At 37.1% G+C, this 24,480-nt stretch overlaps 1 protein-coding gene across 2 annotated transcripts in view; it reads left to right on the top strand.

The window, feature by feature from the left end:
• The window catches only part of MYO6 (myosin VI), a 139,062-nt gene that overhangs the window by 57,549 nt on the left and 57,033 nt on the right, over window positions 1-24,480 (top strand). For both annotated transcript variants that reach the window (XR_013996191.1, XM_081094860.1), the window contains exons 2-9: window positions 4,078-4,220; window positions 8,824-8,893; window positions 12,721-12,794; window positions 16,325-16,454; window positions 18,634-18,739; window positions 20,939-20,994; window positions 23,499-23,596; window positions 23,928-24,092. Coding sequence is in view for 1 of the 2 variants with exons in the window: in XM_081094860.1 (XP_080950986.1) it covers window positions 4,104-4,220; window positions 8,824-8,893; window positions 12,721-12,794; window positions 16,325-16,454; window positions 18,634-18,739; window positions 20,939-20,994; window positions 23,499-23,596; window positions 23,928-24,092 (816 nt within the window). In the remaining variant the exon portion in view is untranslated. The remainder of the gene's footprint in view (window positions 1-4,077; window positions 4,221-8,823; window positions 8,894-12,720; window positions 12,795-16,324; window positions 16,455-18,633; window positions 18,740-20,938; window positions 20,995-23,498; window positions 23,597-23,927; window positions 24,093-24,480) is intronic.

A 24,480-nucleotide genomic window follows, 5' to 3' on the forward strand; every position in this document is an offset into this window, starting at 1 on the left:
GTACTTAGGATTGAGCCCACAGCCTGGGCATGTGCCTTGACTGGATATGGAACCATGACCTCCTGGTTCATAGGTCGACACTCAACCACTGAGCCACCGTGGCCTGGCTCAAGCCTAGGTTTTAAGATCTTTCAACTCTTTCTAGTCTGCCATCTCCTTTTACTCTTCCCAAACTGTGGACAGTTTATTTATGCACTCAGTGAATACTGAGTTGTCTGCTCTGTGCTGGGCCTTGGGGACATTGAGAGTATAACTGGACAATCAATGGGTCCGTGCTGCCTGTCACTACTTGAGCCAATTAAGCAGAGACAGGGTTGAATCATACATGAGCATTTATTCCAATACTGCCGGCAGTATATGGGAGAGCAGTAGGTCATCCACAAAAATCTGCTCTGCAGCTCCCCATAAACCAGCTGCTTATATAGGGTAGGACAAAGATTACATGAACTGGGATGGGTGGAGTATGGATTATAGGTATGGGGAAGTAGGGGTTTCAGGTATGGGGAAGTAAGAGGCTGGGGTGGGACTCCATTATTTGGGCAACAAGGTTGTTAATATTTCCATGAAAATGGACTCCATTTCAAGGTTGACTCCCAGGTCCTGGGGCATACAACTCCCAGTTAGGTCAGAATGTCCTTTCTTTAACCAACACAAGACAAGCATGGTTAACAGAGCATGATTAATATTCCCCGTAACCATAGTCCCCAACATTCTATTCTTGCCCCTAACAAGAGGACTCCCCTGATGTTACATGACTGACATGATCAGATTTACTATTCAGTAGGATTTCTGGTCATCTGTGCAGATTGGCAAGAATAGGAGTAGGCAGCTAAGTTCATTACAGAAGTCCTGGTAAAGGGCTGTCTTGGTTTTGACTAGGTTGGCAGAGGAGATAAAGAGAAGTGGGTGGATTTAAGATACCTATTGGAGGTAAAACTGACATGATTGGGGGAGGTAGATTTGGAAGGAGATGGAAGACTTGAGGGTGACTCCAGGTTTAATTTGAACTGAGTGTCTTTGGTGTCTTTACTGATATAAGAAAGAACAGGGTGAGGTGGTGAACAGAATAGTAATGTAATAATAACAATGTTACCTCTGTTAGTTATATCCATGGGGAGGTGTCCAGTAGACAAGTAAACATCTGGGAACTCAGCAGTATTCTGTGTTGGAGAAAAATTTGGGCATCGCTCACATATAGATGATATTTAAAGCCATGGGACTAGATCTGATTATCCGGGTAAGTGTGTACGTGTCGTAAAATAAGTCTGAAATAGTGTTAATGATTCCTTCCTATAGAGAATCCTCATTTAATTTTTTTTAACTCAGAATTACACTTAAACCTAATAACATTTGCTGCATGGGAAAAGCAAATCCCAACATGTAGCCATGGCATGAACACATTAAGCAACGAGCATATTTGCAAACATTCCAATAATGAACAGCTTTTTGATTGAACTATGTATCAAATACCCTTGACTTTCATGGGAGACTAGAGCTGAGAGTATCAACATGGGAAATCCCAGATTTAAAAATGCCACATAAGAGGAGACTTATGGCACTCTCATGAACTCTTCTTTAAGTATAGATAAGTACTAAAAAATTCCCATTGAGATTCTAAAACCAGAGCATCTGGGATCACTCAGTAGCTGATTCATTATTACACACTAGAGGCCCAGTGCACAGAATCGTGCACCGATGGGGCCCCTCAGCCCGGCCTGTGCCCTTTTGCAATCCGGGATCCCACGGGGGACGTCAAACTGCTGGGTTTCGGCCTGATCATTGCAGCTTGGCCTGTGGGGATCGGGCTGAAACCTGGCAGTCTGACATATTCCCAAGGGATGTAACAGTGCTGAAGTGGCAGGTGGCCGGAGAGGAGCCCCAGCCAGGGCCAGGCACAGCTCCGCTGCCGCTCATCCCAGTCCTCCTGCGCCTGCTGCTGCTGCCTGTTATCACTGCCACGGAGGCGGGAGAGGCTACCCTCAACACAGCTGTACTCACCAGCCCTGAGCCCAGCTTCTGGCTGAGCGGCGCTCCTGCTGTGGGAGTGCACTGAGCACCAGGGATCCTGTGTTGAGAATCTGCCCCCTGGTGGTCAGTGCGCATCATAGTGACTTGTTGACCGGTCCTTCTGTTTGTTCCAGTCATTCGGTCATAATGGTCACTTAGGCTTTTATATATATATATAGATTGTCTCATAGAGTCCAAGCTCATTTAAATTAAATCCCGCTGTGGCCCCCCACTCCCCCATTGCCTCTCTGCCTGCAGCCCCGCTCCTGCCTCTGCTGCTCCCACGTGCTAATGGCACCGGTCCACTCGCACCCGCTGAAGGTGTGGAGCGATTGAGGCTGGCGCCAACAGCAGGTGCAAGTGGAGGCTGCTGCCCGGATCACCCCTCAGGAGCAGGGGAAGGTAGAGAAGCCTCCGGGGGTGATCAGGGCCAGCAGTGCCCGCTCACACCCGCTGATGCTGATGGCGCAGAGCGATTAGGACTGGTGCCTGCAGTGGGTGCAAGTGGCAGCTCCGGTGCTGGCTGCGAGTGGGGCCAGCACCGGCAGTGGGTGTGAGCGGTGGCGCCAGCAGTGGGTGCATGGTTCTGCCGGGCACCTGCACTTGCTGCCGACCCCAATTGCCCCTCAGGAGCAGGGGGAGGTGGAGAAGCCCTGAGAGGTGGTCAGGGTCGGCAGCAGGTGCGAGTGCCAGGCGGAACCATGGTGCACAGGAGCAAAGAATTTTCAGTAACCACTAGAGGCTCGCCCATTACAGCGACCGGTGCCCTGCGTTGGTCTGGCAACCCCACTCACCTGCTCCACCATCCCGTTGTGGCCGATGCCCGCCATGTTCCGCATGCACCCCCTGGTTGTCAGTGCATGTCATAGTGACTGGTTGTTCGGTTGTTCCCATTGTTCCGCTGTTTGGTCTATTTGCATATTAGGGTTTTTTTATATATATAGATGTCCTGGACCCTTTCAGACTCTCTCAAAAGACAGAATTATATTAGTTCTGAGAATGCCAACTGTGAAAGAAGCTTTATAGGAACACTTGAAAAATTGATCAGAATTCACAATAGGCAAAAACTGGAAACAATCCAAATGTTCATCCACATAACAGTAGGTAAACAATTGTGGTATAGTCGTCCAGTGGGCTCGTCTACACACCAACATGGTTAATATTAGAAACATTCTTTTGAATGAAAGAAGCAAAACACAAAAGCAAATATCCGATTTCATTTACATAAAGGTTAAGGAAAAACACACACACTAATCTATGATGATAGAAACCAAACCAGCAGATGTCTGTGGGGAGTAGGGATTGACCAGAAGGAAGCATGAGGGAATGCTTCTGGGGTGATGGAAATGTTCTGTATATTGAGTGGGTATTTGTTAAGTCGATATGTCCATTTGTCAAAACTCATCAATTTTTTGTATACTTAGGATTTGTACATTTTACTGTACATAAATTCTACCTCAGTAAAAAAATAAGAAACCAACAGAAACAGTATGCTGAGTGGTTTGTGAAGAGGTGTATAGGGGACACTTGGGTGAGGCATCTCTGTAGTCTCAGATTATCAGGGGAAGTTTCCAGAGGAAGTAATCTCTCTAATTTACCCCTTTAAGTCTAAACCAACTTATGGTTCAACACTTAGCTGACTTAGCACAGTGGCATTTATTCCCTAGGATGACTGTTTAATTTTTTGTGCAATCAGAATTCTGTAGGTGGTGAAAGGGGGTGCTTTTATAAATCACAGTGGGACAGCAGGTAAAACCTGAGGCCTCTGTTCTCTGTTTCTGTTCTGGTAAAAGTAGAGTACTCTATTGCAATCACAACTGAAAGGAGGAGGTAGCAAAGCAGGTGGTACCTGAGGTTAGAGCAGTCTCTGCTTGGTCCTTATCTAAAGGTGGATGGGGGAGGGGGAGGCAGTGTGTGCAGCAAGGTGGGAGGGGCTGTGGATTACCTGTGGGAGGGATAGACACGCGTTTCTATGAATTGTAGTTTACATGTTAATTTTTAAAAAAGATATGGTATTTGTTTTTTATTTTCGAAGTTATTCATGTTGCTTTATTTGTTCCTTTGAAACAGGGCACAGTGGATAGCTCCCTTCAGAAATGGAGGACGGAAAGCCCGTTTGGGCGCCACACCCTACAGATGGATTTCAGATGGGCAACATTGTGGATATCGGCCCTGACAGCTTAACCATTGAACCCTTGAACCAAAAAGGCAAGGTGAGTTTCTCAGAAAGATTTCAAAATTTGGTTTCTTTTTATCTAGGTGTCTCCCTTATCAATGAAGTAGATATTCCTAGCACAGTGTAATAGGGGAAATCAGTTTTCTTGTAAGTGAATCTTTGTTTTCTGGTGTGTTAATCTGATTAAATCAGAAGTACCCTTGGGAAAAATTGGTGCCTTAAGATAAAATCACACAGAAATTCAGTGAGCCTTTCATTATCATTTTTTAAAGGGGAAAAAAGCATGATAAAATATAACATTCTTCTTTATACATATTACTAAAGTTGTTATATATGATATATGCAACATGTCACAAAGCAAAAATATGAAAAGTGAATGGCATTATATTATCAAATTTTGCTTATTGCTTTAGCTTCTAGACAATTCTTTTAGGCTTTTTATTAAATTTATTAACATGGGATTGGAGTAAATGTATTTCTAATAAGTAAAGATACTTAAATCTGAAACATAGCAATCTATTACTGTTTTTGTTCTAATGATAGTTTTTCAAAACAGTAAAGCATACTTTAATTTTGTAAACATGATACCCATTTCCTTTTATGCTTTGACACAGAGCAGACAGTATTACAAAATGGGAGTTTGGGGAAAAGGTGACTTGGGTCTCTTTCAGTATTTGGGGGACTGTCAGGTCTCTTTTTGTGGGAGATCTTTACAATTTTCAGTTTAATTTAATATTCCTGTTAAAGGTCTTCTGACTAAATTTTGTTGATGCCATTTCTGTTTACTTTTGCTCCGCGAATGTTCATGAATAATTTATATTCTGCTGATACATGGTTAACTAATGCCATATGACTGCCATCCTTCTGGGAACCTTAGGAAAACAAGGTGGATCCCTCATGAGTCTTTTCACAGAGAAAACTATTCTGTTACTGTAAACAACCTGGAACCTAAATGCATAATATAATATAATAATGTGGCACGATAGAGGCGGCCAGCTACAGATATCCTCAGGGAAGCAAAGGCAAAGTGTTCCTAAGTTTTCTCTCTTATTAACAAGCACTTATTTGTACTTACAATGCAGTACATATTTAAGAAAATGAAAGAGTCAAAATAATAAGCTCAATTTATTTTTATTTAAACTTGGAGGGGAGGAAAAATTTTCCTTTATCAATTTGGGCCTAAGAATTAAACTGACATAAGACAGATTTACAGTAGAAAAACATACAATTTTTATTAAATTTTCACATGCACAGGGCAGCCTTCACAAGAAGAACTGAAGAAGTGCCCAGAGTGGAAAGCTTTTATCACTTTTAGACAAAGAAACAATTTGTGAAGATGTGATAAGACAAAGGGGTTTGGGTTAGGGGCAGTAAAGTGCTTAGGAAGGTAAGGGTTACTATGACAAGGTTTGTTTGTATAGATTTCTCTTGGCCTCTGTTCCCCTCCTTCTGGTATAGAGAGGGCACCTTTCACATGGGATTTTTATGTCCTGTTTTCAGGAATAAAAAGGAGGGTCCGACTGCCCATTTTGCACCTGCTATTTCTCAAGTTTCTTTAACTCAAAATAATTAATATGCTAAAGTAGCATATTTTGGGGTGACAGAAATTTAGTGAGCCTTTCATTGTCCTTCAAAGTCTATTTTCACTTTTGTTTAACATATTTATAAGAAGAGTAAATCAGAAGGCCAAAATGGAATGACAAGCACACATGCTAGTTACGTATATTATGTTATTTTAGGCATATTCTGTTATATCCGGAGGTGATAACAGTTCAGTGCAAGCATAGAAGAAATTTCATTTATGGTATCTGTGCCTTTTCACATTTTAAATATTTTACATGCTTTCAACTGTGCCTTATGAGTATTAATCAGGTACACACATTGAACCAATAAAAACACTTAAAATGTAAATTGTAAAGCCATGAAAACTGTGGACCTGATAATTGTATAAACTTAAAGTTGAAGCTTCTTTTCACAAGCACTTTTTGAGGTATAACAAATTCTCTATAATTGCTTTTGATCTTAATTACCCCCTACTTTGTGATTGGGGTCTTAATAAATTGTAAAGTATAATTATAACCATGTGGTTAAAAGAACCACAAGAGAAGCAGTCTTTTGCCTAGGTAATTCATGGTGTGGAGATCATCCACTTTTAAATATTAAGGAATTAAGTACATAAAGTGATGGCCAAGTCTTGTAGTTAGTACTATTTGCTGATACAGTACAAGCATAGAAGAGGGAATGATTTAACTCTAGTGGGGAACATGTCTTTGATGATAGCAATGGCTTTTAAAGATTTAAAAAAATATCTATTTTTTAAATAGAAATACATTGCATTAGGTGTGTGTAGTGTGTGTGTGTATTTATAAGAAATAGATTTTACATGTCAGCAAGTATATGTATTCATAAATGAAACAGATTTGGTCAAATGAAACGTGTGCATTCTGAAATTTTCTGTTTTTTATTTTGTTAAAAATGCTGTCTTAAATGTCTAAATTGATTTTATGTTCCATATTTGCAGACTTCCCTTCAGGCTAGAGCCTAATGTAGATGGCATTTAAAGATTGATGTTTTCGTTTCCCTGTCTACTTTGCTAGTCTTATCTTATGTTAACCAACAGTTGCCCCCTCATACTCTTTTGCCATATACTTATTCTTGTGTATTTTTTCTCTTTCTTGTTCATCCTTCCCCTCCACAGTGTTTATCAAGCCGCCCCAGAAACTAGGCTTCGCTAGGTGCTTGGTGTTGTTGTTCACAGTGCTCTTTTTGCCTGGAATGCTACTCTTCCATAGCCCTTTGCTTAGCAAATAGTTATTTCCAAGACTCTGATGGAGGTCACCTCCTTTATGAAAGTTTTCACAGATACCAGATCCCTCTCCTCTTCTCCTCCATGCACTGGAATTTACTGCTGATTCCTCCTTCCTGGAGGAGTGGTATACATTCTTAACCTCCTGTAATACTTCATTGGAGATATTTGTGTACCTTTATTTCCCCCTCCCTGCTAGAGTGTAATCTTCTCAAGTGTAGGGACTATTTTATTCGTTTTGTCATTGGAGCTGATGCAGTCTGATGTGTGGTAGATGTTTATTGCTGGTGATCATTGTGTGCTTTGTTACATGATCGTCTCTAGGTAGGAGAAAAAGCCTTCTTCCTGGGAGAGAAAACAATTGCCTTATGCTAATTTTTTTTTTTTTTTGCCTTATGCTAATTTTATCATTCTCATTGAGTCGGTGGTAGAGGGGAGAAGATGAGGTGGAGTGGCTGGTGATAATTCGGAGGATGAAGGAGGACTATCTTTTAGGATGCATTACTGGCCTTTTAGCTCTTGTCTTAACCTCCCCATCTAGGAACTCTCTGTGCTCCACCTCTCCCCCATTTTCTGTCCTCCTGGAGCTTCTTTTATTTCATGTGGCTCCTAACAGGATAGAACCAACTCCTAACAGGATAGGCCTTGCCCCATTGCCACATTCACAGTGGGCACATAGGACTATGACATTAGCCGTTTAATTTAGAATGCTTATTTCTGTAGAATCATTATTATAATTTGTAGATTGTTTTACATTACCATTAATATACTTAATGTACATAATAGATTAGGTTCAATGTTGTGATCTCTCCTCTAAACCTTTCCACATTTATAGCACTAAGAACATGTGACTGGATTCAAAATTATTAACTTCCAGAATATATAGGGCATAATAGTTTTCTACTTTGGGTATGACTAAATTGAGCTACTACCAGCAGCCTGGATTTACTCTGTAAACTACTGTATAGCAATAGCCATGTCTTATACGTGTGTGTGTGTGTGTGTGTGTGTACGTGTGTGTACACATATTTATATGTATGTAAACCTACAAATATTTTAAAATAATTGAACAATTTTTTCCTTAGAGTTTAATTTAATATCGATGGAAACTTTAACCACAAGAGTAATTGTAATTGCTTGAGAAGTATAAAATTATAGAATACTGTTAGAATGGCATGGTTAAAATGATAATTTTCTTTAGATGTAATTTGAGATCATTTTTTTTCTCTTACAAGATACTATCTTAATTCTAGAATTTCTACCATAATATTTAAGTGACATAATAGATATATACTATTCATGCATACCTATAATTTTATGGTCCAAATAGTTCTGGATACTCTTTATATTTGTAGCATATATCTATACAAGAATTTGTGTCTGTTTTATTCAAACAATAGGATTAATTAAATAATTGCGTGTTCTGTTGGTATATCTGATAGATTAGATATTACTTTTTCCTTTTTAAAAATAAAATGGCTATAGTATATACAAACATTAAAATTTTTAATTTTTAAGTTGTTTGTAGCATACCCATATAAATTTAATATTAACATACTTCCTGTTTTGTCTTAGTCTATATATTAGAGCATAGGCTTTTTAATTGATTTCCATTATTGATTTTATGGTCATTGTAATAATAGATAAGGTTTTTTAAGTGAAGTTATTATTCTGTTTTTGGGTTAGTGACTTGTTAAATAGTAGGATCTTGTATTATGTTTTAACGAAGAGCATATTGTTGCCATTATGACAATGTATGCAACCAATTAAGCTGCTTTATTTTTCTTACTATTTATAAACCTGTAGTTTAATGAACTCTTGTTTTGTTTGTTAGACATTTTTGGCTCTCATAAACCAAGTGTTCCCTGCAGAAGAGGACAGTAAAAAAGATGTGGAAGATAACTGTAAGTAGCAAGTTAAAAATAGTTCTCATCCCAGAAAAGAAAATTGTTCCTCCAAAAAAATAAATTAGTGTTTATATTATTAGGTACATGATACTGGTTCAGAAGAAATGTAGCCCTTTGACATGAAGATTTGTGTGAATGGAGGAGCTCAAAAGCCCTGAATTTATTATTGTCTTACATTTGCACTTTGGTGAAAGAGTCTCTTGAATGTCTTTCTCGTGTTGTCTCAGTTGTGTAAATGTAGGGAATAGTAATAATTTACCTTGAAGTCTGATCTGAAGATCTCTTGTTAATGGTTTTGAAAATTATTTTGAACCTCTTCTAGAATCAGATGATATTTATAGTAGTATATGTTCAATAATTTGGAGGTTGAGTCAAGGGGACCTATTTAATATCATTGTTTGAAGGAAACAAACATTTAAAAAAATATTGTGTAGTAAGTACAAATTGAAAAATTGATTTCAGAACATTACATTAAAATGAAACATTGTTTTGACATAACTATCTTAGTGTGTTTGGTGGAAAAAAAATCTTTATTCAGTGAATAAGTCATGTTAATTCTTACGTTTTCAAGATTATTTGGCAGTATTTGAGTCATGTCCGGTTGCCATGGATTTAATTAAACGTATCTGACATAAAAAACTCTCCATTTAAAAAATAAAGATGAGAGAAAGGAATCTATTTTGTTCTCGTTGAATTTCTTTGGAGCTCACATTTGAGGGAACCTGTAAGATCTGCATGTGTGAATGGGCATTGTGGAGTAGAGTCATGGACGCAGGGAGAGCCTGAGTTCAGATTCCAACTCGCTAGTAGGAAGCTTTGTGCCTATGGGCAACATATCTCTCCTCTTTCAGTTTCTTATCTGTAAAGTGGGAGTAATAATGTGTATGTTGCATGTCTGGGAATGTTATATTTAAACTTGTTGGCATATTTCTTAACCTCTGGTAGCTGTTATTTTAGGTGTAAGAGATTGAGAAAAAATGTGCTGTGTATAAATGTTCTTTGGCTAACCTCTTCACCTTCTTTTATCCAGTCCTTCCCATCCCTTGCCCTCTGACCTCTGTTAGTCTGTCCCCTGTATCCATGCCTCTGGTTTTATTTCGTTCATTAGATTCCACATATTAGTGAGATCATGTAGTATTTGTCTTTCTCTGACTGCTTATTTTGCTTAGCATAGTAATCTCCAGGTTCACCTATGCTGTCACAATTATTTCTCTTCTACAGCCATGTAGTATTGCATTGGATAAATGTACCACAGCTTTTTTATCCACTCATCTACTGATGGGCACTTGGGCTGTTTCCAGATCTTAGCTATTGTAAAAATGCTGCTATGAACTTAGGGGTGCATATATTCTTTCTGATTGGTGTTTTAGGATTCTTAGCATATATTCCCAGAAGTAGGATCACTGGGTCCATATCTTTTCTTAATTTGAAGGAAAGCTGCTATTAAAGCTGTTAGGAGGCTCCACCTACTTCTTACTCTGTCTTATCCTATATAATAAAAGGCCAGCGACCATAAGTGTAACGACCGGAACAACTGCTCTACCAGTCGATATGAGGTGTATTGACCACCTCTTGGTCCCCCCTCACCCTTGTCCCCGGCTCACAGGCTCCAATCGCAGCATGGCAAACCAGGGTGGGTGGCGGTGGGGCGGGACTGGGGACTGGCGAGTGGGCAGAAGATGGCCCTGATCACAGGCTAGTCCTAGGGACCTTACCCATGCACGATTTCGTGCGCTGGGCTTCTAGTTCTGCCATAAGTGGCGTTAGAAAACAGTGAGCCATGTGTTTTTGGCAAGTGAATTGTCTGCACTGTATGAGTGTAGAAGAACGGACAGTCTGAGATAGGTATAGCAAGAAGCTCTTATTTGACCGAATTGATTAGGTGTTGAATTGTATGATAGGCATAATTCATTATAGGCATATATACAACTTCAATGAGGAACCAAGGAAACAAGCAAGTGAATTAGGCAGGTTTAGATCTGGTTTAGCAGCCAAAACCAGATATACAAAATTCAGTTGCAATACTGGCAGTCTGTGGTCAACACCATAAAGAAAGTACAAAGAAGCAAGTAATTCTAGGGGTGGGGCTGGTGGTGAGAAAGGGGAAAGACCATTTTTGAGACAATCTTTTGCATTGACCTTAATGAATAGGTAGATTTTTGACACCTAGAGATGTAGAGGTGGAGTTTAATGCATGGATGATATTTGGGTTTAATAAATACTTTAGTCTGTCTGTAAGTTAGATCATATTAAAGCAAGTTGTGGACAATTTATATGAAAAGGTTAGCTGAATATGCAGCTTTAACATGAGCCCTGAATACCAGTCTTGAATATGGACTTTGGTAGATGATGGAGACCCATTGATGTTTTTTGATGAGGAGAAATATTTAATTAGGGTACCACTTTAGTTAATGTGCTGAGCAGCCTGGATTAAGGAGAAGAAAGGCTGAGGCAGTAGACAATTAAGAGGGTGCTATGATTACAAAAGAGGTAATGTGACCTAAACTGGAACTGGGGCCGTGGAAATGTAAAGAAAGAGGAGACATACCTGAGATTTAGATTATGCTAATTTTGAGTGCCTACCATGAGTCTGGTACTGTGCTTCCTACACACGTTATTGCATGGTATAAGGAGTCGGAAACTGGTTTAGAGCAAGAAGGGAGAAAAACACACACAATCAGATCCTAAGTGTTGACTAAGGTTTGTAGTCTGGGGGTGCTAATCGTAGAAACCAAATGGTTGGGAAGAAGAGTGTTTTTGTCTGCTCTAGCATGTGATGGAAATGTAGCAATGGAGCTCAGAGGATTGGAGGGCTGGGCAAGTAGGTTAGGCTTGGAGAATAGAATGTGTCAGAGTGTGTGCATGTGAGTGTGTATGTGTGTACATATATATGTATATTCTGACATATCAGTAGAATAAGCATCAGAAAAACAAGCTTTCTACCCTGATTCTGCTATTAACTAGCTGCATATCCTGGGTTAAGAATACACATATTTTCAATCTGTGGTTGGGAATTCAAGTATGCAGAGAGCTGACATAAATTATATCTGGATTTTCAATTGCAAGAGTAGTTAGCACCCCTCACCCCAAGTTCAGTGATCAAGTGTATAATTTCTCCAGGACTCTTTCTTCATTATATCACTTGTGAGGCACTGGCTGAATGATCTAATGGTCCCTTCCCCTTCTAAAATTTTATCTTTTGTGTTTTTCTGTAAAATTCTAAGTGTCAGATTAAATTAGTGTTATCACCTTGTTGTGTCACAAGTGCAATAATATCAGTGCTATCTAAAGTCCTACCTTCTTTCCACTTGAATTGAGCACCAGTTTTTAACCAACCTTCATTAATATGTACTCACCTGGTATTCACTAGATATACTCAGCTGGTTAGAAATTTATTGTTTATAAATATAACTGTAACACATGTAAACTGGGTATAGTTTATTTATTGATTTTAGAGACAGGAAGGGGGAGAGAGAGAGATAAACATCTAAGTGAGAGATAAACATCAGTTGGTTGCCTTCCATATGTGCCTCTGCTGGGGATCAATCTCAAAATCTAGGTATATGCCCTGACCTGGAATCGGACCCGAAACCTTTTGGTATACGGGGACGATGCTGCAACTCGCTGAGCTACATTGGCCAAGGCTTAACTTGATATATTTTAAATTGGCTTCTTGGGTTTACATGTACCAGGGTTTGAAAAAGATGTAATTAAATCTAGCAGATGAATTTTAGCTTGGAACAAAGTGATTCAGATTAAAATGGTGTTGTTTTACTTTATTTTTTTCTTCCAAAATCTAATGATATACTCATTTAATGTCTCAGGTTCACTAATGTATTTAAATGAAGCTACACTTCTCCATAATATCAAAGTTCGATACAGTAAAGACAGAATTTATGTAAGTATTTTACCCATTATTTAAGTTTTTGTTGTTCATAGGATGTAAAACTTGAACTTTCCAATAGGAAATAATATTTGATCTGAGCCTATTGAATAGAGTGAGTTCTATGAGGATAAGGATTTTTTTCTAATTTACTGCTATAACTCCAGGGCTTACAACATGAATGGTACATAGTAGGTATGTGGTAGATATTTGTGGAATAAAATAATGAATTCAGAGCATCATCTGCTATCTTTCAGATTTAAAAATGTTTAATTTTATTTAAAAAACACTAATTATTTGGGGATTTGATGTCTTATTTTTGATATATATCTGTAGATCTGTTTAAAAATTTTAAAAGTATTTTTATTGATTTCAGAGCGGAAGGGGGCGGGGGGAGAGAAAAGCATTAATGATGAGAGAGAATCATTGATTGTCTGCCTCCTGTATACCCCACACTGGGGATCTAGCCTGCAACCTGGGCATGTGCCCTGACTGGGAATTGAGCTGCTACCTCCTGGTTCATAGGTTGACGCTCAACCACTGAGCCACACTGGTCAGGCTAGATTTGTTTAATTAATTCACTTTTCATGTTGTTCTGCAGAGAATTTAAGGCATCCTATAAAAAATGTATATTGAAATTAAAAACTTGGATGACAAAAAATGTAAATTACACTAAAGGCAGTACCTGAGGAAATAATCAAGGACACTGAAATGCTGCGCACACAGCCTGCATAGTTGTAGTATACCATTAGATCCTAAACAGATACCTACCTTAAAAATCTGGAATATTAAATGAAAGAGAATGCTTTTAATGTAAATAGACTTGCACCAAATTATTCAGATGGATAATTAACTGGCATGTTTTAATTATAATTACTCATTGTGCACATTAAAGGTTTTATTCTGTATGACCTAGTTGTGGATTCCTTTGTTGGCTGGAGATAAATTACCCACTGTAGTTCTCCTGTTATAAAGATGGGACTCTTCATTATTTTTGAACGAAGAAAACACATGGCTTCTTTGACACCTCCTAGATCAAATGACAGTCTTAATCTTTTATAACACTATCAATTTGCCTAATTGTACTTACTTAATTCTGACTAAATTACCTTTAGTCTTTGCCATCTGTCCAAGTAGTGACAGCTGGGAAATAGAAATAATCTAATCTTTCCCAAAAGAGTTCACTTGCCATCTTTCAGTTCTACATAGCACAGTTGTTGTTTTTTTAAATATATATATTTTTATCCATTTCAAAGAAGAAGGGAGAGGGAAAGAGAGATAGAAACATCTATGATGAGAGAGAATCATTGATCGGCTGCCTCCTGCACACCCCCCACTGGGGATTGAGCCCGCAACCCGGGCACGTGCCCCTGACCAGAATCGAACCCGGGACCCCCCAGTCCACAGGCCAACGCTCTATCCACTAAGCCAAACTGACTGGGGCTATCAGCTATTTTTTTTTAAAAATGTGTTCCATATCATGATTGTCAGTTCTAATAGCACAGTTTTAAGCCTTCACTCTCCTCCTTTATTTTTTTCAACATCAACTAAATAAAGGATACACTAAGACTGACATATGGCTATTCTTGAGTAGAAATATATTTAGAAGCAAAAGCCACTCCATCAGCAGACTGCTGTTGAGCACCTGATGTGTGCTAAATGCTGTTTTAAGTATCAACATAATACAAACTTTTAAAATTTGTTTGTTAAAGCAGTTTAACAAAAGTTGACTGAATATAACCAGGAAACATCATGTTTCAGATAGAATTGGCCACTATTTTTTTTTTATCTTATATTATTCGGTGGTGGTGGACCAATCGTACATATTTAAGTAAATTTTGATTGACATCTCTTTCTTGAAGTTAGGAAACTTTTTTATACCTTTACAGAATCATCATACTTCTTAAAAATTGAGATACTTTGTTTTTATTTGGGATGATTATACTCAAGCTTAATACTCACGGGATTCTGATTGGTCTTTCAATGCTTCCTATGTTGCAGTGGTGCTGTACATGACTATTAATAACTGAGGGTTTACATGCAGCATTAATCGTATTTAAAACATTAGTTGTCTTTTTTACACATTGAGTTTAGTTGGCTTACAAATTTTTGCTGGATTGCATGGTTGATAAAAAATTAGTCTGTTTGTGGAATTTAAGTTTTTATTTCTCATGTATAATGTTTACTTCCCTCTGGAGAATTTTAGGTTTATTCATAGCTTTTTGACCCTCTGTTTATAAGATATGTATGCAGGTGGGCAAATGACCTCTGTTAGGTAGTGGCTGTTTGGCTCATTAGCTCCTGTTTAGAGAACCAGTTTTTCCAAAGTTAACCAAAGCCAAGATTGGTATGCTTTTTCCTAGCCAATTATCCTTCTAGTTATAAAGCCATTAAAAATTAGCAACATATAAATATAGTTATTATTACTATAGTATATGTAAGAGAAAGAAGCGGTTTGGAATAAGCTTAAATTTTGATATTTTTATATTTCTCATCAACCAGAAGTATCACTATTCTCTCTTAGACTTGAGTATAACAACAGCTATCTCACTTTAACATTTTCATTAGTTACTGAAATCTCTGTTATTTTCCTTTTGTCTCCCATAGAAATATAATTATCTGGAATTTCTTATTTTTTACCCCACTCCAGGAAGCATTTTTGGGAACAGTCACTGAATTTGAGATTAGTCGTCTGCGAATTCAAGGTTTCCGCATCATTTCCCTTCCACAACTAGAAGTAGAAAAGAGAAAAATATGGTCCTGCCTGTCCTAGTTTGACCAGTAAACCACAACTAATTGCTAAACCACAACTCTCTTTCTACCCGCAGGGAATTTTATAAATCCTATTGGTGCATTTTTTTGGCCTTTTAAAGCCACAGTTAAGTTCCAAATTCAAAAGCAAGCTTAAGTTGTTCATTAAACATTTAGCCCGGCAGTATTTAAGGTAATGGTTAGCATATGTTGTTTTGCAAAATCTGGGACCAAGTGATCACCACAGAGCTAAGTCAATTTTTGTCTTTCAGTGATGGGAGGAATAGGCCTAGAGGATCCCACGAGCTGTATTAAACTCTTCAGTAATAGGGTGAATAAAATAGTCTAGGTGAGGAATATTAATGACCAAAACTTGGGCTGTAGGAATCGAACTGGGAGAATAGATTTCATAAGAAGAGTCAACAGAAGAAGGCTGAGCTAGAGGCTTAGAGACTCAGCTCTCTGTCTGTGAAGAATTGGTAGTGATACCATCAACCTGGAGAGCACATGGAAGGAGAATGTTTTCTTTGAGGCAAAAAAGGAAGTCAAGAGAAATAATCTTGATTTTGGATGTGCTGAGTTTGAGATGAGTATGGGATGAGAAGATACATTTATTGAGCGTTAGAGAAATATGGGTCCTATAGAGATCAGGGAATGTTTAGGGGTAGAAATGCAGATTGGGAGTATAGTGAATTGGAGTACTTATTTGCTATATTTTCTCCCCTATGAGCCTTGTTTAGTTTTAAATGAAAATAGTAATTGGAAAATCCTGTATTTATGCTTTTCCTATTTAGACGTATGTCGCCAACATTCTGATTGCAGTGAACCCCTACTTTGACATACCTAAAATATATTCTTCAGAAACAATAAAATCTTATCAAGGAAAATCTCTTGGGACAATGCCACCTCATGTCTTTGCAATTGGTAAGTATTTTCAGTGCATCTTAGTTTTTATTTTTTCTTACATTGTATAAATTTACAAAGTTTTTTAATAGATTAACAGAAGATATCATGAATTGAATATGTATTTTGGAGAGCCCGTATGCATTTTGAATATATCACCATTGTTAGTTGCACGCATTTTACAGGGTGGGGAAGAATACTTTATAACCAAATCATGGGTCAGTTGTATATCATTATCTTTGTTAAGTGCCTGTGTCCTTTTAAGTGTGTCTACTCTTTAAAAGTAGGACATAACAAAAGCTGACCTCATGGCTCTTTTTGACTCAACACAATCAGTTTCAGGTTAGAAGTGTCCTCCTTTATAGCTTTGAGGCCTTGGCCTTCTGCTCTTCCCCAGGACATCACTTGTGAGCATAAGAGCAGATGTCTGCCAGGCCTCACTTTACATCAGGGTTTCATAAAGTTGAAAGGACTAAAAATGGTGTATGCTTCATATCTCTGGGGAATCTGTGGGAAGACGGCAGTATCTGTCTTTGCCTTTCTCAGGCTTTTTCTCATCTTAAAGCACTCCAGTTCTAAGGAACAGAGAGATGGAGTTATTTGACCCACAGTCGGTAACTGCAAGTACAGAGATGTTAGCTAACCCTTTGGATCCAGACATAACGAGCAGTTACTTAACTGATGATATGTTTTGGTTCTGATTCTCAGTGCAGCTGTTTCTCTTTGGGCTTGCACTTCATGCCTGTGTTTTGGCATAACTAGGCCTCATGAACTTCCAGTTTTGGCTGACTTGTGTACTGTGTACAATTAGGAGACTGAATATGTCAGCCGAGTCCAGTGCAATGGCAGATTGACTTTTGATTCTAAGATGCTCTAATGCAGTGGTTCTCAACCTTGGCTGCACATTAGAATCACCTGGGAATCTTTTTAAAATCCTGATTTCTGGGCTTCACTCGGTTGAGAACCACTGCTCTAATGGGTATTGGTATGTTTTCTGTCAGCTACCAAAATGGTGCAAAATCCTTAGAATCTGAATATGAGCAAGTTCCTTGCTGGAGAGAAGTTACATATTTAAAATGTAAATAAACTGGCTTTTATTTTCAGTTGTTTACCGCTAAAGAATGTATTTACAATGACTCCACAAAAGTGGGTGGAACATGCCCTAACCGGTTTGGCTCAGTGGATAGAGCATCGGCCTGCGGACTGAAGGGTCCCGGGTTCGATTCCGGTCAAGGGCATGTACCTTGGTTGCTGGCATATCCCCAGTAGGGGGTGTGCAGGAGGCAGCTGATCGATGTTTCTCTCTCATAGATGTTTCTAACTCTCTATCCCTCTCCCTTCCTTTCTGTAAAAAACCAATAAAATATTAAGAAAAAAAAAGTGGGTGGAACAGATTGCTGAAAAATTGGTCAAAAGGATGGGTATACTCTTGCATGTAGTTTGCATTTGGTCCATAGAGTAAAAGTCACTGGTAAAGTCTGCTTCATTGGTAAGGATAGCAATATTTTAATTTGAGACCACTTTAACAGAATTCAATCATGCTCAACTTATATGTGTAGTCTTACAGTTTGAGACACTTTATAGCATAAATAGTTGGAGTATAATGAAGATAGTTAAAAATTAAATATATATATAAACAATTGCAAATATGAACAAATTAAAGCAGTTAATTCTGCCTCTTTTTGAAATGCTGATAAGTTCTACAAGATGTTTAAATTGAGTAATAGTATTACAGAAAAAACACAGATTTATTTTGCAATTATGTATTTTTTCCTCCAGAAGAATTTTTGGTTGCCAGGTTTTTTTTTCCAGAGCTCATAATTGATAGCTCGTTAACATCTTATTTTTCTCTGTGGACTTCATTAGTTTTTCATAGTGAGCATTTTTAATCTCTGCAGATCTTCTCTGGTACTGGGAAGAACTGAGCCACAGCTCATAATATGGAGACATTCTAGTACAAACATGAGTTGTTTATTTGGCTTTCACATTACTTAGCTGTCAGAATCATAAGCTGCCAGACCATTTAAAGCAAATTCTTTAGAGATGTTTTGAATACTTTTGAATGCTTTCATTTAATTATAAGCATGCATTTATAATTTCTTTAGGAGTAATTTCTCTTTGCTAGTAAATGAATTTTCTGTCATCTAGTAAATCTGTATTTAATGCACTGCTCATCATTAATGTGTTATTTTGACTCCAGCTGATAAGGCTTTTCGAGACATGAAGGTGCTCAAGATGAGTCAGTCTATCATTGTATCTGGAGAATCTGGAGCTGGCAAAACGGAAAATACAAAATTTGTTCTAAGGTGAGAAATATTGAGCTAACGTGGAATAAAATTTGAACAGGTTGATTTTTTTTTTATTGTGACAAAAATATATAGCAAAATTTACCATCTGAACCACTTCTAATGTGTACAGTTCAGTAATATTCAATATATTCACATTGTTTTTCAGTCAGTTTCCAGAACTTCTCATCTTGCAACACTGAAACTCCGTACCCATTACACAATTCCCCATTTTCCTCTAGCTCAGCCCTTGGCAACCACCCTTATATTTTCTGCTTCTGTGATTTTGACTACTCTAGATACCTCTCATATAAGTAAATCATACTGTGTTTATCTTTCTGTGACTGGCTTTTTCCACTTAATGTAATGTCCTCAAGGTTCATTTATGTTGTAGCATATGTCAGAATTTCCTTCCTTAGTAAGGCTGAATAATATTCCATTGTATGTATATATTACATTGTGTTTACCCAGTCATTTATCAGTGTGCACTTGGATTGCTTCCATCTCTTGGCTACTGTGAATAGTGCTGCGATGAATATGTTATGAACAAAGAGATAGAGATATCTCTTTGAGATTGGTTTGAACAGGTTGATTTTGGATTTCTTTGCATGTTTTATGACCTAGTTTAAAATAGTGGGCTGTATCCCTTTTATTTTATTTTATTATTAATGTTTTTAATTTTATTGGGGTGACATTGGTCGACATGAACATACAGGTTTCATGTGTGGATTACTTATTTACAGAATCTGTTTATAGGACCATGTGTCCACCACCCAAAGTCAAATCTTCTCCTGTCACCTCATATTAGGACCCCTTTCTTCCCTCACCCCCTCCCTCTGGCAGCCACCACACTGCTATTTGTGTTCATAAGTTTCAGTTTTATATTCCACATATGAATTACATCGTATAGATAGATCTTAGCTTTCTCTGTTTGACTTATTTCACTTTGCATAATATTCTCAAGGTCCATCCATGCTGTTGTAAATGACGCTATTTTAAGCAGACATCTTATGTGGAAGCTAAGCTCTGTATACTGAAAACTATTTCTGACGTTATTCTTTTCAGGATACTGGAGAAGACCAGTGCTGGTTAGGCAAAGGGAAATCTATGAATATTCCTTCACATCCAACGTTTACATTCTGTTCTCAATATTCCCCTGCAATTAGTATAGTTGAAACCCTTTTTTTACATTAATGATGACTGGCCTTATTTCTCCTTATCCATAACCTTCCTCTCAGTGTATCCCCTGTGCTGCCATCAAATTAAACTGTACACTTTGTTTAAAATCATAGCATTTTAAATACAGAAGGAACAATAGTACTCATTATAGTTTAATACTTTCAATTTATATACTCAGGGATGTTAAGTCTAATGTTAAAGCTACTGCTAGGACCGGGGAATGCATTCTAAATTCTCACCAGGGTTGTCCTCATGTATTATAGTTCTTAGTCGATTGCTGCATGGTAGATCCCTTTTTCAAATTTTGCTATTTTTTTAATGCAAATGTATATGCTATTTAGAGTTATTTATATGAAACCAATTTGAGTTTGTTATTGCCTCTTATGCACGTGCAATTCTTGTTAAATGAATGCTTCCTAATACTCTTGGAATTCTAAGTGGTTAAGTTTCTTTTTCTCTTGTGTGTAATAGTCATATAGTTAGTCTGTGGTTAATATACACCTTTGAAATGAACAAGTAATTAAGAAACTGTAAAATTATGGTGTAAACTGATAAGTCAGAGGTTTCTCTGTTTTGAAATGTGCCAGGCAAGTAGTTGATCCGTCATGTTTTATCTTGCACTGTAACAACATGAAGAGTTGTAATTTCCTAGTTGTTCAGTGGCAGATTACTGTATTTTATCTAGCCAGAGAGATTGAATTAATAGGCTATCACTAAAGCCTTTGTAATCAAATGCAGAAATGAATATTCCTGTGTGTAATGTATGGCATATTTAAAACCAGATGGTTAAAGTCAGAATATTCCCCAAAACAGTTTTTTAAAAATAATGCTGATTTAGATGTTAAAGGCAATCCAGATAGATTTAAATGTTTAAAGAGCTGTAACAGAATAGTTGCATTTAAATATAAATTTGTAATTTTTAGGTAACCAGTTACAACAATGATCCAGGTTTAAATTTTCCATGTATTAAACAATATTAGAATTGTAATGTTAAAATTATAATTTATTGTCATCTAAATTTTTATATCATATTTTAAACAGATATCTGACTGAATCCTATGGAACAGGTCAAGATATTGATGATAGAATTGTCGAAGGTATTGTTAATTTTTAAAATTATTATTTTATGTTGTTAGATATGTACGAGAGAATCCTCTGTAAGTGGTCTGGCATGTTCTCCCAGAGACCCAAGATTCTTCCTTCAACAAATCTTTGCTCAGATACCATGTTTTCATTTACTTAATAGCTGTTGTCACTCCTTCCCCTCCACCAATGTAAATGCTAAGATGGCAAGAATTTTTATATATTCCAAACCTCTGGTGTAGTCCTGATACATAGCATGTCAGTGATTCATAAACAGCAGTGGATGGATGAAAGAAATGCAGGAAACATCTTTTGGGTGAATGAAGGAAATACAGGAAGCTCTGTAGCCTCCTGTTTTTACTTTGTGTGTGTGGTTTTTTTTTTGGTTTTTTTTTGTAAAATAGGAGAGAGCAAGAAGGTTATTTAGAATTGAAGTGCTTTTGGGGAAAATCATTTTAACAGAAGAGTACAATTAGAAGGCAAGGCTCTGTAAATTGATTCATGTTTCTTGATCTAAATGATTTTTTTACTTTTACTTACAATTCTCACTGTGGTATTGTGACACAACAAGTATGAGGATCTCATAAGTAATGCTATATTCACTGTAAAGTACCTACTTTAGTGATGGAATTACCCTTTAAAATTAAATAAATAAACAAACAAACAAACAAATAAATAAAACAAATTATGGGTTAATTCAATAAACTACTAACTAGTATTCTGATTTGTTTACTTGAGGTGCACACTTGCTTGAGAATTGAATACAAGGCTGTGCTGTAGTGTACAACATGTAGTGTTCTCGAGTTGAGAAAAGTTGGAAAGTATTATCCCAAATATTTCTACAACCCTTTACTAGAGGATAGTGCATATTAACTGGCAGGACACAGAAATCTTTGATGCCATTTTAATTGAAGTTTGGAATAAGTATATCATTAATAGCATTAATACAATTTTTTGATGGAGAGGCCCTTATCCTATTTTTGGATATTTTATTAATATATTAAATCTTTCAGTAAAAACTGGTGATGGAGTTCGTAGAGGAGTTGGGGAGACCTGTAATTAAGTCCCTTTTTTTGCCAGTCGCCAGTCATGTGACCTTCCACAAGTCAGTTGACTGTGTTGTGCAATAGTTTTTTGCCCACCTGAAAGGTGAGGTATATATGCTAACATTGCCTTTAATTTTACATGCTTTCTTACTTATTTTTCCAAGTGAAAAAACGGGGGAGTGATCTTTAAAAGGGTTTAGAGCAGGGGTGGGCAAACTTTTTGACTCGAGGGCCACAATGGGTTCTTAAACTGGACCGGAGGGCCGGAACAAAAGCATGGAGGGAGTGTTTGTGTGAACTAATATAAATTCAAAGTAAACATCATTACATAAAAGGGTACGGTCTTTTTTTCCCAATACTTTTATTCATTTCAAACGGGCCGGATCCAGCCCGCGGGCCATAGTTTGCCCACGGCTGGTTTAGAGACTAGTTAAGCTTTCTACTGTGTCTAGAATAAGAGAAATAGATTTTAAAGTTTCATAAAAAATACTCTAGCGATAGACATTGTGAAGCAATTTATGAGGTGGTTGAGGGAGAATATGTGACTAAGATTGACACTAGTCTGGTATGTTTACAGTTGAGACTCTTGTGAGTACAAGAATAGATTCTGGTAACCTTATAGATGTGATATGTCTATAAAATAAAAACAAATCTTATATTTGTTTATTGAGGTTTACAAACTATTGTTCTGAGAACCTTGTGTAGGTAATTCTGTAAACTAGTTCATTAGTTTTATTGGATATGCATGTAAAAATGTTAAATCTGTAGGTTTTATTAATATACTAGAGGCCTGATGAATGAAAATTCGTGCAAGAGTAGGCCTTCCTTCCACTGGCTGCCGGCACTGGCTTTCTGCCGGCACTGGCTTCCCTCCGGCATCCGGGACCGGGCTGCTGGCACCAGCTTCCCTCCGGCACCCGGGAACTGGGCTGCTTCCATCTTCTGGCCTCCAGCAGGTACCCGGGACCCGGGCTGGTTTCCCTCCAGCCCCAGCTTCGTCAGGAAGGACGTTTGGAAGACGTCTGGTCTTATTAGCATATTATCCTTTTATTATTATAGATAAAAAATTTTAGACAAGTAAGTCAACTAATAATTTGTTGCCTGTATTTTGTCACAAGAGGTTTGCTATTTTCGATATTATCACTACTCTAGTAGGACTGATGTACTTGTGAAAATCTTAACATTTTTAGGGAATATTTAAAAACTTGAGTTAGAAATTTTGTATCTTAGTGAATTTTAAAAAATTCAGTCTTTCTCATAACATATTTATTTTTAAATATATTTTGAGTAATTTTCCCATCTCTTACACGTTAATAAGGCCTGAACAGAGAATAGTCAGTAAATATTTGTGGGAATTGGCATTACATGTGAATTTTCATGTAATATTTTTGAGAACATTTTTAGCTATATCATTTTATAAATTTCCTTTATGCTAATTTTTTGATGAAATATTTTCATTTCTATTTTAATAGCTAACCCACTCTTGGAAGCCTTTGGAAATGCAAAGACTGTTCGCAATAATAATAGCAGTCGATTTGGAAAATTTGTAGAAATACATTTCAATGAAAAGGTGAGAGTGAGTTTGGGGATGATATGTTTGGGGAATGTTTTTGAAAAATACAAGGGTCTTAATAGAATTGGTACTGTACTTGAACTTCTGGTAAATTTGTTTTAGTGTCTCTCTGTTACTTTAAATAGATGGGATAATACATATGTTCAAACTATGACCTCTATTAAACACTTGAAGCTTACATTTAGTTATCTGTTTTCCCCCCTTTATTTGATAAACATTACAACCTTTTTGATAGACAAATGTTTATTAGAAAAAATAAATACTTTAACATTTATGGTTATACTTTAAGACTTGACATGCAAAAATGTGTTTCCTCTTTGTTTTTTAGAGTTCAGTTGTTGGAGGATTTGTTTCCCATTATCTTCTAGAGAAATCTAGGATCTGTGTTCAAGGCAAAGAGGAGAGGAATTATCATATCTTTTATAGGTTGTGTGCGGGTGCTTCTGAAGATATTAGGGAAAAACTTCATTTGAGCTCCCCAGATAATTTTCGGGTAAGTTGGATGAAAAAATTTCATGCAAGACTTGCAAATTGAATTGTCTTTGACTAGAAAACTTATTTTAGTGGATTTTGATAGTTTTGTGTAACTTACATTAAATTTTGATAGCTTTATGTAACATGACATAATTTCTGTACTAAGTAGATTTCTACTTAGACTTCCTGCTGCCTTTATAATGTAACACCATATGAGGGATTATATAATGGTTAGGTGAAAGGGTAGATGTTAATAACCTTATCAGTGTAAGCTCAATAAGAAATTTGTACTCACTCTATAATGTTGGCTTTAAAGTTACCTTTTACTTTTTGTAAAACAAAAGTAAGCTTGACCACTGAATTAATATTAATAAGGGCCTATGATTTTATCTTCCTTAATTCAGTTC

Source organism: Myotis nattereri, assembly GCF_964212035.1.
Source record: "Myotis nattereri genome assembly, chromosome: 6".
Lineage (NCBI taxonomy): Eukaryota > Metazoa > Chordata > Mammalia > Chiroptera > Vespertilionidae > Myotis > Myotis nattereri.